Raw genomic sequence first — 16,840 nt, forward strand, 5'->3', positions numbered from 1 at the left:
GCCTACCGCTTTATTGAGATTATATCCTCTGTCCACCAACTTAAACTTATTATTTCATGGTGAATCATAAAAAATCTTAATTCTTAAATTGCAGGAGAAGAAAAATAGTGAAGGTGTACTTGGCTTATTATAAATTCGGCTCTGTGAAGAGAACAGGACATCAGCAGTAGAGGACCGCTTAATTTCTAATGGTTTGTAAAGGGACAATGAGGTACCTGCTCAGTAAGCAGTACTAAAAAAGCCCTGCTGGATGTCCTTGAGAGAGCTTTGTTCTGGAGGGAAGGTGTTAGCGTCTGACAAATCCTGCTGACGTCTTCTCAGCACCGTGTCTAGATCCATTATGCAGAGTGTGAATGGGTTAAAAGTAAGACTAATTGTCTTAGTGCTAGTGTACAAAAAGAACTGCATTACCTCAAGAAACACACTATTCCTCTAGAATCATTTACGACAATATGCATCCAACAATAAACTTCATAATGCAACCCAAACAGGACACAGTTTGACTTTAACTGGATGGCCAAAGCAAAATCCTAAGATTGTTGCTTTATCCAAAAGAGCTTTCCTTACCAAACACATCATGCTTTTGTTTAATCATGAAGATTTCTAAACCTCCACATCATGCTTGCATCCCGAGGACATTTGACTCAGGTCATTTGAGGATAAGCATCAAGGCTATCATGTGCAGTCTTTCCCAGTCTGTCGGGTCTCATAAAGAAACTGTTTGTGTTTGTAACTGCCTCTTCTCCTTAATCTGCAACGAATTCTCCTTGCAGGGCGGCGATGGAATGGTGTTGGGCTACTGTTGTTTTCTGTCATGCAGCAACCAAACGACCCCTCGTGGGGTCTCTCTTGCTATAACAAATAGACCCCCATGCTTGTTGCTGGGCCCAGAATCAAAACATTGTGGGAGAGGCTGCACTGCCCCCCCCCCCCAAACTGGGGTTTGAACAAATAAACTTGAATGAATTCAGTTCCTCACTAATGCATCCATAATGACAAAGGGCAGCAGATTTCCAGAATGCCTAGCAGAGGAACTTTGAGGAATGACTCATCAGAGGACCATGAAGGCTATCCTGGTCCTACTTGTCTTTCTTGTACATCAAGACCAAAATGTCTCAAAGCAAGTATACACTCAAATCCTCAAAATGAAGCAACTCTGACAAAAAAAGTTGCAAAAGCTGTCACTGGAATGGTACCTTTTCAAAAGGCACACCTTTGTACCTAAACAGTCCATATTGGTAACTTAGATACATATAACTACCTAAAGTGTACAAATTGGTACCTAAAAGGTAAAAAAGTGTACCTTTTGAAATGGTACAGCCCCAATGACAGCTTTGTACCCTCCTTTTTTCTGAGAGTGTAAACTGCTAATACAAGTCAAATGTAGCTGAAGAAACAGGTTGAGCATCATAGTATTTCTGATGAAGCTGTTTGAAAATGGTGGTCTTGCTGGCTGAGCTAGTTGAGCTTGAACTGGTGGCACCAAACCAGCAAGGCAGCATCCAAAATATGACGTGCCGATCACCAAAATGGTTTTCAAGATGGTTGAGCTTCATAATGTCCAAGATACCCCTTTATCCCAAATTTAAGCACAAACTGAAAGGTCATGTCATTAGACAATTTATTTCTTGCAAAGTTTTCTGTGGAATAGCCAATTTATTATAAGATACTGGTTTATCTTATAGGGAGCAAAGGCTATAGGGAGCTGGTGTATTAAGTTTAGGCATTTCAATAGCATCTAAATAAGGTCATTTGAAATCTGGGCTTCACCGAAGAGGCTTGTGGGAACATGTTTCAGTTTCCTCCAGTCACTGAAAAAAAAGAATAATTCAACTTTGTGTAATCCGGTAATCCAAAAAAATGTTTAAATGAAATAAATAGGCCAACATGTGGTATAAATCAGAACCTCCCATGTATTTAGGAACAAAGTCATCAACAATCAGCTCAACTTTTCCCACAAGCAGGGGAGTGAGTGAAAGCCAAGAGTTTGTAAAGAATGTCCATCCATAGTGGCTTGCTGTGGTCGGGGGAAATCCAGAGGGTCATCGTTGAAATTAGGGTCTTTGATGGAGTATGTTTTTTTAGAATATATCTTCCAAAAGTACAGCACACATTTGACATTGTATGTTGGCAACATTAGCACATCACATTTGATTTGAGTTAAGTAACGTGAGAATGTCTTGTACTGAAAACACAGGAAATCACGAAAGTAAAAGCATCAGCCATAAAAACAACAAAGTTCTACATCTACTCTCTGCCAGAGTAATAATAATGTAAAAAAAAGGTGAAGGTTTGAGTACATGCTTCATTAGCACCAACTACATGATGAGTGCTCATAATGCCTCTAAAACCAGCAAAACATCAACCCAACCACTTGGGGTGGTTGGTCTGAAAACCACAAGATTTTCTATGAAGTATAACTAACTACTTTGACAATTTAGACATTTAACCCCTTAGACAATTAGTCTTAACCCTCAACCATCTTAACCAATCAACTTTTGGTTGACAACATTCAACACTGAGCAACATCAAGGTCATGGGTTCAATTCCCAGGGAAAGCAATAACTTATAAAATGGGTTCCTTGAATACAGTGTAGGTCACTTCAGATAAAAACATGAGCCAAATGCATAAATGTCAATTAAAGTTTGGGTACACCTTTGATTTGTTAGGCTTGTTTTATACTGGATATTGATTAGACCTATCATTAAAGGTGCAGTATGTAATATTGACAGCTAGCTAGTGGTTGAAATGTTCAAAATATTGTTTCTCCAGCCCCCTCCTCCTCCTCAGACGTGATGCTCCCACTTAAGGACACGCAGAGGGAATGAACACAATGGACGAACACTTTACACTTTAAGTTCATGAGTTGATTTACTCTCATTTTAATATGCCTCATGGCTGCAATACGCTGTTTCCCCCTCTCTGGCTACCCAGGGAGTTGAAATACTATTGGATGAAACTGTTGTAAGGACCAGAATCACACATACCAAAACAAAAACAGGATTGCACATTTTCAAAGTAGAATAACTGGCTTTAGCGTAGTTTTCAGAGACACAAGTATGTGAAATTGGCTTGCTTCCTAAATATCTGCGAATTTATTATAGTGTGTTTTATGCTTTGGTACACAATTACATACAGCACCTTTAATGTTAAGACAACATTATTAAGGTATTTCCTCTTTAAACTGGAAACAATAAAACTGTGAGAGAAAATGAGACTCCCTAAGGAGCGTCTTCTGTTTTAATGAGACAACTGAGCTAGTGTGTGTTTCACAAATTTTGACAGTTCAGGGGCAATCACACAAACCTTGTCTGAGAAAGACCTAAACGCAGATTTATTCCTAACTGAAAGCTAGAAGGTTTTTTTTTTTTTTTTTTTTTTTTTTTACAAAAGTCATTCATGCTCTTTGTTTGGAGGAACTGAAGTACAACTCAAGAGGAATGAAATATCAACCACAAGTGAATACACTATAAGTTGTAAAAAAGAAATGAAAAATGAAGGCAGGGTTTAAATAATGCAAAAGCAAAATCTAACATCATGTATCCCTGGTTTAATAATAAAGCTATATTGGACAACCAGAAGTGTTTAAACAAATCAGCTATTACAAAGTCATGATCTGAAAAGTTTTCTCTTTCAGAAATTGTAGGGATAAAAAAAAAAAAAAAAAAACCTTTCCAAAGCATTAAACACGACAAACCATTAAATACTGCTAAAAGTGACGAAAGTGACGAAAGTGACGTGACATTCAGCCAAGTATGGTGACCCATACTCAGAATTTGTGCTCTGCGTTTAACCCATCCAAAATGCACACACACAGAGCAGTGAACACACACACACACTGTGAGCACACACCCAGAGCAGTGGGCAGCCATTTATGCTGCGGCGCCCGGGGAGCAGTTGGGGGTTCGATGCCTTGCTCAAGGGCACCTAAGTCGTGGTATTGAAGGTGGAGAGAGAACTGTACATGCACTCCCCCCACCCACAGTTCCTGCCGGCCCGGGACTCGAACTCACAACCTTTCGATTGGGAGTCCGACTCTCTAACCATTAGCCCACGACTTCCCAGTTAAAAGTTAAACTGCTCCAAAAATAGTGTTCTTGGCCACACTGCAATCTTTTATTTTAGGCTCCGTCCCAACTAACACACTTGATGTGGGTTTGAGGTCTTGTGTTCTGTGCCTGTGAAGCTCACGAGAACGAAGAGTGTCCCATTTGTCATTTTATAATTTAGAAGGGTGCTGATAAGAGCCCCATATCCATGATTGCGATTAATGTTATTCTTTTTTATTATTATTATTTAAATACCTACGGGCCACTGAACGTCAATCAGAAAACTCCTGACCGCAGCATTTACATTTTACAATTTACAGAATTTATCATGTTATTGTTTTAAAATGAGTAATACTCTAGAGGCCTTGTCCCTGAGCAGTGTATGGCACAGTAATATCACAGGTCTTCCACTTCTTGTTGTGCAAGTGATTTGTTCTCTCCTTGGTCACTCTGTAAGTCTGTTATCTCCCATCAACCCTCCTCCTGTTAGCATAACAGCTCTCATTATCCTGTAGTCTTCATCAGTAGATTAATACATCGAATGTGCTAATCTGACAAGTGCAGACAAACCACTTAAGAGAAGCCGAGGGAGGCTGAGGTGGTGCTGTTAGTGTGATGCAATTCCCAGCATACCTCTGTCATTCTAGTTCTGGTACAGTTCGTCTCACAAGAGAGCAGAGATCCATAGAGAAACGCACCTTGAGGTAAAAAAGGTCACAGCATTGGGATGCACGCAGGGAAGGGATGAAAGTGTGAAATACTGAAAGCTCAACTTCTCATCTGAGGTATCTATGTTTTTTATAGATTAAATATCTGCCCTTCTTATAGACTGAGCTATAAATCAGCTTGGGCATGGAAATAGAATTTGGTTTGTCACACACGACCATTTTTATTATTATTATTATTATCGAAGAAATCAGTACTTTTATTCAGCAAGGACACATTAAATTGCTCAAAAGTTACAGTGAAGACATTTATAAGGTCACTCCTATAGTTATTTTGAATCATTTTTTTAATTTTTTTTAATTCGTATAAAGAGATAAATTGAAGTAAACCCACTGAACTTCACAATTTACCATTGAAAGTTTAGCTTTGCATAGTGTATACATAGTTAAAAAATTCATGACACTAAACTAACAAAATAAAAAGGTTAGAAAGAAAATGACAATTGTTATTTTAGCATTTTGAATATGCTGCTGCATTAGATTTGCTTTTCACACAGTTTGCTGCAAAAACAATTACAAAACATATTTTTAGATATTTTCTAAAATCCTTGTGTAAAATAAAGTGAGAAAACTGCAGTTAGAAATACTGATGGCCTGTAATTGTTATTAACTGAAGTGAATTTTCCCATTTTCTGTGTAAAGTTGTTTCTCCACACTCTTCAGCTCCTGACACTGACCACACAAACCACCATAAAACCCTTCCATCCCACTTCCCTTTGTTCTGTCCATTCTTTCATTAGCAGTTGCTTTGCAAAACCGCACGTCCAGAAGTAACTGACGGCTCCTCAATTTGTGACACAGTGTGATTTTCCTCTACTGGCTGGACATTTCAATTCGGACAAAGTTGTGCTCACAGCGAGGGCGACTGCTAATGCACTCCACGCCAAAGAAATTACTGACAAGCACTTGCTTATTTTTGTACTTTTCTTAAAATAACTACTCCTTTAAACAATCTATCCCTCAGAGTCTCGACCAAAGCATGAGGAAAAGAAAAATGGAGGAAGAAGAAAAAGCTCATTTGATTCAGCCCAAGACGTGCATCTCCCACCTGCTGTATATTACCTTGACAAGTAGACTGTGTAGTAGCGACTTGAGCGAGGTGGATTCACACTGCCAGTTAGATTGATGTAAGGCTGAGTGTATGTGTTACATCTCCAGCCAGTTTCACAGCCGGCAGCTCTTCCCACTGACAGCCACCGACAGCGCCGCCAATCAATCAGACTGACAGCCTCTGCAGCCAATCAATGTGATGGCACTAGACTTTCAGATTAATAGCCCCGCCCATCACTCTGACTCAAAGGGTTTCGTTTTAACGCTCTTTTATGTCTTTATATAGCAAGATATATTAAACAGATACTGCATTAAGATTAAATGTTACAAAATTATATTTCAAGATTCACTTATTTTCAACCCAATGCACTGGTGGTAGAACAGCACATGAGAAAACATTAGCATTAGCTCTTCAAAGATTAGCTTTGAAGTAGTCAAGTTTAATCACCAATGCAGCTGCAAAGACATGCAACATTAGCTTTACTGTTAAATAGTTTTATGTTTGAGGAATAAAGGAAGTCTAAAGAAGATAATTAGCTGTGTGATACATGAGTTTCCTCAGCATTAGCCCCACATCTCCCTCAGATGAATCCATTTTGTTGTAGCATCCACATATTTGGACAATAGTGCCTGTCAAATGACTGAATGTAATATATATAAAATGACTATGAATCAAATGCCTCGTTTCTTGCTAATTGCTAAGCAAGTTACAAAGCTTGTTAGCCAAATTGTTAACTTAATCACAAGTCAAATCACTAGTCAAATTGTAGCCGAATCACAAGCCTTACTGCTAGCCAAAAGCTATATTAGTGATCAAATAAAAGCTGAATCACAAGCCCGATTACCTATAAATGATAACAAGTCACAAATTCTATCACAAACGTATTACTAAATTACAAGCTGAACTATCACTAATCACAAGCTTTATTGGTAGCTGAAAGCTAACCATATCGCTAACAAAAACGCTAAATAAATCACAAGCTAAATTACCTGTAAATTCCCAGCTAATGAAACGTTCGAAGAACATTCTGCCAAAGTTATGAAAATGTTACTACAAAACGTCCAGATTTTTAAATGTAAAAATAAAATAAAGTATTCTTGGTTATTTGAAAGTTTCTCTGAACTACCTTCAACTAGATAGAATTAACATAAAAAAATATATGAAAAAAAACAACGTCGAACTAAAATGTTTCAGAAAAATGTTCCATGTATGAAGCATAAGTAATGTGCTAGTGTTTAAGAACATTATTACAGACCAAACCACTTCAAAAAGACATTCTATTTAGATTCCTGGATGAATACTTGCTCATGACAGTGCCAGAACATTTCCTGTTAGCTGAATCACAAGGACAAACACATTTCACAGAGCAGCGGCTAAATGTCACAAATGATGACCTCACTCTCGCAAAATACCGTGGTGTTCATTTATTCCGTAACTTTAATGATGGTATCACGTTAATCCAAAATATGACTTATTTTCTCGTTTGATCTTTTTTTCCCCCATCCTGTTCAAAGGTGCTGTAAGTGATTTCCATGACTCCGTCTAAATGACTACATGCTAAAATGTTCTGCCACTATGATTACCTCAAGAGCACAAGGCATTCGCTACTGTAATGACTGTCATTCAGAGGTAGATTCATTCAGAATATTCCTCAAAATGTCTCTCTATGGGCAGAATATGGTTAGCAAGTCTCCAAGAAGCACCAGTCACAGAAACGTCGTTTTAAATGAAGGACTTTTAATGCACCCTTATATGCCGTTTTTGGCACAGTGCCTATTTAGGCAGTTTAATGGGACTAACCTTTCCCGTCACACACTTAGAGGCACTTCTCTCTGGAAATCAACAGTTGTGAAGGGCAAATTCAAATTGGTACACTTAAATGAAAAGAAAAAGTCCCTTTATGTGTCCCTTTAACTGTGTTTAACATGTTTATGTAACACTAAGAACAACCTAAGAACAACTTACAAGACTACAAGAATCCAGCATCTACAGCAAAGCTGCTAAACAGAGAAGGTGCAATTTCACACCGTACCTCCAGAAAGTAGGAATATGCTATATGTGACAAGGAAAGAAGAGACAAATCTATTTAGCTATGTGTAATCTAAACTGCAGAAAACAGCATGAAAGCATCTGTATGTGGTTTGAAAAACAATTAAAATTTGATTTTTGGAAATGCAATTTAGTCTGAAAGGTCAGATCATATTTCCAATAGTATGTTTGTGTCATCCAGGATGCGATTTTCTTATGTCAAACACAATGCAAGTCCAACAAACTCTCTCTCTCTCTCTCTCTCTCTTTCTTTATTTACTTACTATTTGTTATAAAAACAGTAACATTTATATATACAGACAAACAAATAAATAATTAAATAAATAAACACACTAACACACCCTAAGATTCACACTTTCCTTAACGCAGTTCCTTTTGTAAGAAATCTTAATCTTAATCTTTGTAAGAGCTCCTCTCCTTGTTCAACTTTAACTAGTCAAATAAATTTTACCTGTCAACTACCAATTTATATTTATAGCACTTAATTCTTAATTCAGAGTTTTCTCTAATTTGAGTCTGTTTTCAAGCTTTTAAGTTTCATTCCTCTTCCCCGCCAGTGAGACAACATTATCTCGCTAACCTTGTAGCTCAAACCCTGCCATGTCTGGTACTTCCTGAGTGACAGCAGATATGTCTGAAATGAGTTGTGGCTGCTGAAGACTATTTTCCTGACAATGACAGTGATGCATGCTTTGTCAGTCAGGTCTCCACCTTGGTCCTTTAGAAAACGACCTCTGACAAACCCGACAGGGTCCATACATCAAGGTCCGTCCTCACGTCCTACAGTGCGGAAGGTTACATGACAGACATCGTCAGCAATGGACTATTTAATGTGATGTGCTATTGTTGCATTTTTCACGTTTTTTACAAACAACAATTATGTGTCATGCAAGTGACTGACAAGTCGTCAGGAGCACGGGGTGACTTTATGAGATTTATGACAATGTGTCAAGCCTACAACAGCTGAAGGGTGCCATCTTTCCTCAGGTAAACTTTCTCAAACTTTTGCCTTTTTACTTTCTTCCAGATAAGATGTACAGCTAAAGAATTTCTCTGCACTGGCACTGAGAAGAATTACTTTCATCCTAAGTGTGAATGAAACCATTTGTGCAAACCAAATAAGACAGAATTCTAAATTCTGATAAAAATAAAAAAAATAAAATAAATAAATACATAAATACTTATTTTAAATATTCATTAGTATCACTGACATTGATCTTTAATAAAATAATACATGTATTTATTATTATAAAAGATGATTATTATTATTAAATAAAAACTTTCACAATAAATGTGATTATTTAAAATAGTAATGCTAATAAATAAATAGACATTAAATAAGCACCAGATAATCATCATTATTACCATAATTATAAATACAAACTATTTGAAAAAAAAAAGTACAAATCCACTATAACATGCTTATTCCAGGCTCCACATAAAATAATAATTACTATTTATTAAGTGATAAATGGTAGTAGCAGCAGTAATAATAATTATATTATTATTATTTATAATAATGTAAAATGTAATCATACTACTTTTCATTATTTCCTGTACATACTGTCAAAGAAAGTTACTAAATAGGGCCAAAACGAAGAAGAAGAAGAAAAAAAGCAAGGCTTAGCAAGTGCAATTGGCCATCAGAGTCTCTGAGGAGACGGACTCATCGTCACACTGCGATCAGAACACATGCAGCAGACAAGGTCAGAACAGGAGGATGAAGAAGACGAGGGCTGAAGGAAAAGCAGGGGGATGAGGAGGAGGAAGAACAGGCTTTGCGTCAGTAACTAAAGAGCTTATTGTTCAAGACTGAGTAGTCGATTGTGAAATGACAAGTATGACATTGAAAGGATTGGTCTGCCGATTCCAATTGTCTGGCAGGACTAGAACTGAGCTGAGTTTGAGAGAAATCAAGACTGACTTGAAAGAGTCATGCTGGATGAGACACGGGGCTTGAAAATGACATTAACCCCCATTTACAAAACCACAGGAGCATGCTGGGACTGGCTGGGCTGCGTCGCATGTGTCCAGCTGCTCATTCATCCCTGCATTTAAACCATATATATCAGGAGGAAACAGGTGGAAATGGAAACAGGAGGTCAGGACATAGAGTACACTGACAGCATGTGTGCATACATAGTCTTGCAGAGCATAAAAATGACTATTACAATGAAGGCATTTTGACCAAGAACCATCCACATAGACAGGAAGAAATCTTTAAATGGCATGTGAACTGACCCGTTTCCTTTTAATGTAATATATTCATAAACCAGATCTAACCCTTTGAGCAATCAGGTGAGCTCAAGGACATCCGGTTGACTTGTTTAGGGCCGTGTGTCCACCAAAGTATTTTTTCCCCTTGAGGCTAGCATACTTTTTAATTGTTTTCAAGGTCAGCAAAGCATATTTAAATAAGCTGGCAGCATGATGAGGCAGTGACTGGCTATTTCACTTTGTGTATTTTTTTTGGGTCACAAAGAGAAAATGTTTCACTTTGGGTAAAAGGCAATGCTCATCAGTGCCAGTGAAGGAGGGGCGGGTCAATTATCGAAAACCGTCACATTCTACTGGAGTAGAACGATTGAACAACAATGGGGAAAGCCAAAATATTACTGATCTCCTAGTATCCATGTTTGTACGAAATGACATCTCCAGACTATAACAATATTAATACACTAAACAAAATTATAAACTCAACACTTTTTTTTCACAAACTGAACTCAAAGATCTAAGACTTTTTCTATGTACACAAAAGGCCTATTTCTCTCAAATATTGTTCACAAATCTGTCTGAATCTGTGTTAGTGAACACTTCTCCTTTGCAGAGATAATCCATCCACCTTACAGGTGTGACATATCAGGATGCTGATTAGACAGCTTGATTATTGCACAGCTCATCTGCTGCTTGTCGTCCTCATCGGGGTCTCGACCTGACTGCAGTTCGTTGTCGTAACCTTCTTGAGTGGGCAAATGCTCACATTCGATGGTGTCTTGCACTTTGGAGAGGTTTCCTCTTCATGGATGAATCCCGGTTCTCACTGTACAGGGCAGATGGCAGACAGCGTGTATGGCATCGTGTGGGTGAGCGTTTTGCTGATGTCAGTGTTGTGAATCCAGTGGCCCATGGTGGCGGTGGGGTTATGGTATGGGCAGGTGTATGTTATGGACAATGAACACAGGTGCATTTTATAGATGGCATTTTGAATGCACAGAGATACCGTGATGAAATCCCGAGGCCCATTGCTGTGCCATTCATCCACGACCATCACCTCATGTTGCAGCATGATAATGAACAGTCCCATGTTACAAGGATCTGTACACAATTCCTGGAAGCTGAAAACATCCCAGTTCTTGCATGGCCAGCATACTCATCGGACATATCACCCATTGAGCATGTTTGGGATGCTCTGGATCGGCGTATACGACAACGTGTTCCAGTTCCTGCCAATATCCAGCAACTTCACACAGCCATTGAAGAGGAGTGGACCACCATCCCACAGGCCACAATCAACAACCTGATCAACTCTATGTGAAGGAGATGTGTTGCACTGCGTGAGGCAAATGGTGGTCACACCAGATACTGACTGGTTTTCAGACCCCCAATACAGTAAAAACGGCACATTTTAGGGTGGCCTTTTATTGTGGCCAGCCTAAGGCAGACTTGTGCAATAATCATGCTTTCTAATCAGCATCTTGAAAAGGCACACCTGTGAGGTGAATGGTTTATCTCGGCAATGGAGAAGTGCTCACTAACACAGATATGAGAGAAATAGGCCTTTTGTGTACGTAGAAAAAAAGTCTTAGATCTTTTTTCGTTCAGCTCATGAATAATGGAGGCAAAAACAAAAGTGTTGCGTTTAATATTGTGTTCAGTGTATAAAAAATAATGCTTTGGTGGACATTTGGTTGAGTCTAGCTAAACGCTGCGCCTCCAAAGCAATATCAAGCACCCACAGCTGGGCATTTTTAAAAGAGCACCTCGCATTTTCAGCTGGCTAAAAACACTTTGGTGGACAAATGGCCTAACGAGTCTCAAACTAAACTCTTTAAAGTGATAGTTAAACCAAACATTTTGACATCATTTACATTATTTTTTTTAATTCATGAAATTATTGCAACTGAACATTTTTCCCATACTATGGAAGTCATTGTGGACCAATAACTGTTTGGCAACCTACATTCTCCCACACATATCCCTCTCTGTTCAGCAGAAGAAAGAAACTTATCCAGGTTTGGAACATATTGAGGGTGAGTAAATGATGACACCATATTTATTTTTGGATGAGTTATCCCTTAAAAATTATAATAATAATAAAAAGAAGAGTAAATGCTATAAACATCACACTCTTTGACAAATCAATTAGCAGACTGGAATTTAGAATTTACAAACTCTAGGACAAGAGTAAACAGCTGTTCAGACTGGAGTTAGCTGGTTTGAAAACATTTTTGTGTGAAGACTAATATTTTAGTATTTTTTTTATCAGCTTACCCATCATTCTACCCATCATGGTGTGTCGTGGGGAGTGGTTGTCATCCAGGCTGTCTCCAGGAAACAATGATTGAGAGATCCGTCGCTCATGTTCGTCTCGAGGAGAGTTCAGAGACATTGGTGGGCTACCTGGAACTTCCTGGGAAGATAAAAAGAACACCACAATTTATTTTTATACAGGCTTATTTTTAATCTTTCGGCTGCTTTATTTTTCTTGCCTATTTATGAAATAGTTTTTCTTGCTTTAAGTACAATCACATAATTTTGTCAAATACATGCCTAAAACAATGCAAAAACAAACCTCAGAACAAATAGTTAAATAAATGACCTCTCGAGCTCTCTGAGCAATGGCGACAAGCCTCAAAGGACCAATGGGAATATGCACAACTTAGCAAGGTATTTTACGTGCCTCAGTGTTCTCAATAGTTGCCAAGCATCCATCCATCCATCCATCCATCCATCCATCTATCTATACATCTATCTATTAGGGGTGTAACGATACGCGTATTCGTATTGAACCGTTCGGTACGAGGCTTTCAGTTCGGTACGCGGTACGCATTATGGACCGAACGGTTCGTTGGACTAATTAATTATATTTGGAAAATAAAAAAAAATTGTGAAATATAATGATATGCGTTCAACAAGGTAGCCCAATAACCCAAACGACGTAACAGGCAACGCCCCTGACACCCCCGAAGAAGAAAAAAACACCAACTTATATGTTTATGTTAGGCTACTCAGTCAGGCGCTCGCTCACTCAGTACGCGCTGAAGGCTCTTTGCAAAATGGCCAATGCGTTTAACAGACCAGTAATAGAAGATCCTCCAATAACCAACAGGTCTGGTGTTTGGGTGCACTTTGGATTTCCTGTAAGCTATAATGGTGATGGCAAGAGAGTGGTGGATAAAAAACAACGATATGTCACATCTAGGGTACACCAGGGGGAATACAAAAAAAAAAAAAAAACACCAGCGGGAATACTTGAAACATGTCAACTCATTTACGCCGACATAACCTTAGTCTGTCAGTATCTGGGAAAAGACGAAAAAAAGGAGAAACATACACGCAACAAACTATCCCCGCAGCATTTAGACAGATATATCCAACGGATTCAAACAGGGCAAAAGACATCACCACGGCGATTGGTAGGCTACATTTACGTTATAGCCGCGGATATGAGACCTTACTATTTACCATTCATTCTATCATCACCATTATAGCTTACAGGGAATCCAAAGTGCACCCAAATACCAGACCTGTTGGTTATTGGAGGATCTTCTATTTCTGGTCTGTTAAACGCATTAGCCATTTTGCAACGAGCCTTCAGCGCGTACTGAGTGAGCGAGCGCCTTACTCTGTAGTGGAAAACGTACGTTTTAAGAACATGCTTAATGTAATTGAGCCCATTGAGCCCCGTTACAATATTCCTTCACGAGCCCATTTCAGTCAGACCGTAATTCCTGCTTTGTTCCAAAAAATATAAGCCCTATAGAGAACCAATTGAGTAAAAACACACTCAATATAAAGAGTTATAGAGTTCCATATAAAAAGTTACATCTTTGTATTTGTTCATAACTAATATAACATTTTCATTTTTTTTTTTATAAGGAGCCGTTTTTGTTTTATACAGTATGCTGCTAAGAAAATATGGAAGGCATTTTCTGCCAAATTTAAATAAATAAATGAAATGATTAAAATTAAAATTAAAACCAGATTAACTATTTCATTAGAGAAAACTGTACGCAAAATATGTGACAAAATTGAGAATGAAATTAAATGATTTCATTTTCACGGTGACATACCTGTCAAATTGAAAAATAAAATGCAATTGCTGATTTCACATTTCATTTTCAATACAGTCTCGAGGCAAGACTGCCAATATTAAAATGAAAAGCAAACGTGAGAAAGAAACTACACCTACAGTTTTTACAAAGCTCTTTATTAACGCTCACGCAATAATAGTGACACAATTCAAATTTAAATGTAAATTTTACTTGTCATTTTAATTCCTCTTTTATTTCACTGTTTTCATTTTCGTTTTCATTTTCAAAGACAACCTGCATGCAAATTATATGTTAATGAGTCGGTTTGGCTTTTTCAAGACAATCGTCGAAGTCTCGTGTGCATGAGTTGAATGGTGGTTGAAACAATGTGTGAAACGACATTAAAATGTGAATATATTGTAATCGAGACATGGCGAATCTGTTAGTGAGCTTTTGCGGGAAGCTGCTGCAGCATTAGAACGAGGAAGAAACAACCAGCCTGACCAGCATGCGTCAAACCCTCGACCCACTGCAGTTCCTCGGCCTGAGCCTCCACGAGACTCCCCGGAAAATCTGCTGTCTGCTGAGTTTGTGACGGCTGCAAAATGTCCAAGTGTATCCAAGATTAGGGCTGCTCCGATCACGATCGGCCGATCGTTAATGCGCATCTCTCAGTAAAGCCGGTTCTCTAATCAGCGGTTAATTCCCTCAGGTGCGTGATTTCACATAAAGCAGCTGTTACTACACAGAGCCATTGTTAACTGAGAAGATGCGCCAATAAACGCTGAAAATGAACGTGGATTGGCGCATCTTCTCAGTTAACAACGGCTCTGTGTAGTAACAGCTGCTCTATGTGAAATCACGCACCTGATGGAATTAACCGCTGATTAGAGAACCGGCTTTACTGACGAGATGCGCATAACGATCGGCCGGTCGTGATCGGAGCACCCCTATCCAAGATAGATTCAACTCGTAGCAAAATGAAGTCATTATCATCCGAAATGTTTGCTAGCTGGTTTAATTCTGCTGCTATACTGGCCATAACCGCCATTATAGCTCCTCCACGTAACAACGTAATTGAGCCACACCCACTCATTAACATATAATTTGCATACAGGTTGTCTTTGAAAATGAAAACGAAAATGAAAACAGTGAAATAAAAGAGGAATTAAAATGACAAGTAAAATTTACATTTAAATTTGAATTGTGTCACTATTATTGCGTGAGCGTTAATAAAGAGCTTTGTTAAAATTGTATGTGTAGTTTCTTTTTCACGTTTGCTTTTCATTTTAATATTGGCAGTCTTGCCTCCAGACTATTGCAAATGAAATGTGAAATCAGCAATTGCATTTTATTTTTCAATTTGGTGACAGGTATGTCACCGTGAAAATGAAATCATTTAATTTCATTCTCAATTTTGTCACATATTTTGCGTACAGTTTTCTGTAATGAAATCTTTAATCTGGTTTTAATTTTAATTTTAATCATTTCATTTATTTATTTAAATTTGGCAGAAAATGCCTTCCATAAGAAAACACCATAGACGATGGGTAAAGAATAGCTCCATCATTGTTCAATGTGAAAAAAAATAAAATAAAACATAATTTGTTAGTTTTAATAAATAAAACATTTTTTAAAAATCAAGGAAATTTATCTGCCTTTTTCTTTTTGCTGTATCTAAAACGTACCGAACCATACTGAACCGAACCGTGACACCAGTGTATTGTATCGAACCGAACCGTGAATTTTGTGAACCGTTACACCCCTACTATCTATATATCTATACATCTATCTATCTATACATCCATCCATCATACTATCTTTACATCCATAGTGTGTTCTCATTAGTTGCTAAGTGTTTTCTTACTGAACACCCAACCAACCCTTCTTTGATATTCTAATATCTAGTTATGACTCAGGTCCCTCTTTTATTTTAGGTCTATTAGATTTTTTACTTGATTTATAGTATGCAAACATTATAAGTCTGATAGCTTAGGAATGTAGCTGCACAATTTAAGGTATCATTTATTTAAGTTTCATTGCTTGTAGGGTAGGGGCTTGTCTGAATCTCTAACCAAATTGAGAGTAATAATGAAATAGATTACCACTTTATCTGTCAAAAACAGACTGTTCTGACTACAAGAACATACCAGTGTCTAAGAGTCAACTTGAGTGAAGACAAAGTTTCTGGAAAACCAAGGGCACTGGCTAGAGGAGGACAATAGAGGAATGAGAATGGTGTCTTCTGATCAATAGCAACTAAAAATAAATTTGAAAATCTAGATTAATTTTGGACAGCAGGATGCCTATCACACAAGACACATCTTACTCTTTGTTCAGGAGTTCTGTGGCGCAGCATTGGGGACAACAAACGCTGTATTCGGGAGGGAAACTACCAGACTGTTTAATATAGATGAGCTGTTTAATGAAGTCAAGTGTTTCAGTACCCGTGCTGTTTTATCAGGCACAGTGAGATAAGTCAGCACGGGTACTGACGCATAAAAGGGGTCAAAAATTACAACTTCATCCGATGCAAGTGCCACGGGCAGCCTGACAATAAACCACTCAGCTTGACTCTCCTCAATGAGCTTTTCATTACAAAACCAGGATTTGTTTTATGAACCTTTGTTGAAGTCTGGCAGTCATGAAAGAATGAGAGGAAGATCAAATGGGGAAGTATTTCTTTAAAAAAAAACATAGGGTGATTTAAT

The 16,840-nt window shown here is 38.0% G+C and overlaps 1 protein-coding gene across 2 annotated transcripts in view; it reads right to left on the reverse strand.

The window, feature by feature from the left end:
• Window positions 1-16,840, reverse strand: part of LOC132124488 (partitioning defective 3 homolog) — a 474,703-nt gene that overhangs the window by 176,550 nt on the left and 281,313 nt on the right. For both annotated transcript variants that reach the window (XM_059535542.1, XM_059535540.1), the window contains exon 14: window positions 12,367-12,505. In XM_059535542.1, the coding sequence (XP_059391525.1) occupies window positions 12,367-12,505 (139 nt within the window). The remainder of the gene's footprint in view (window positions 1-12,366; window positions 12,506-16,840) is intronic.

Source organism: Carassius carassius, chromosome 42 (genome assembly GCF_963082965.1).
Source record: "Carassius carassius chromosome 42, fCarCar2.1, whole genome shotgun sequence".
NCBI classification, from domain to species: domain Eukaryota; kingdom Metazoa; phylum Chordata; class Actinopteri; order Cypriniformes; family Cyprinidae; genus Carassius; species Carassius carassius.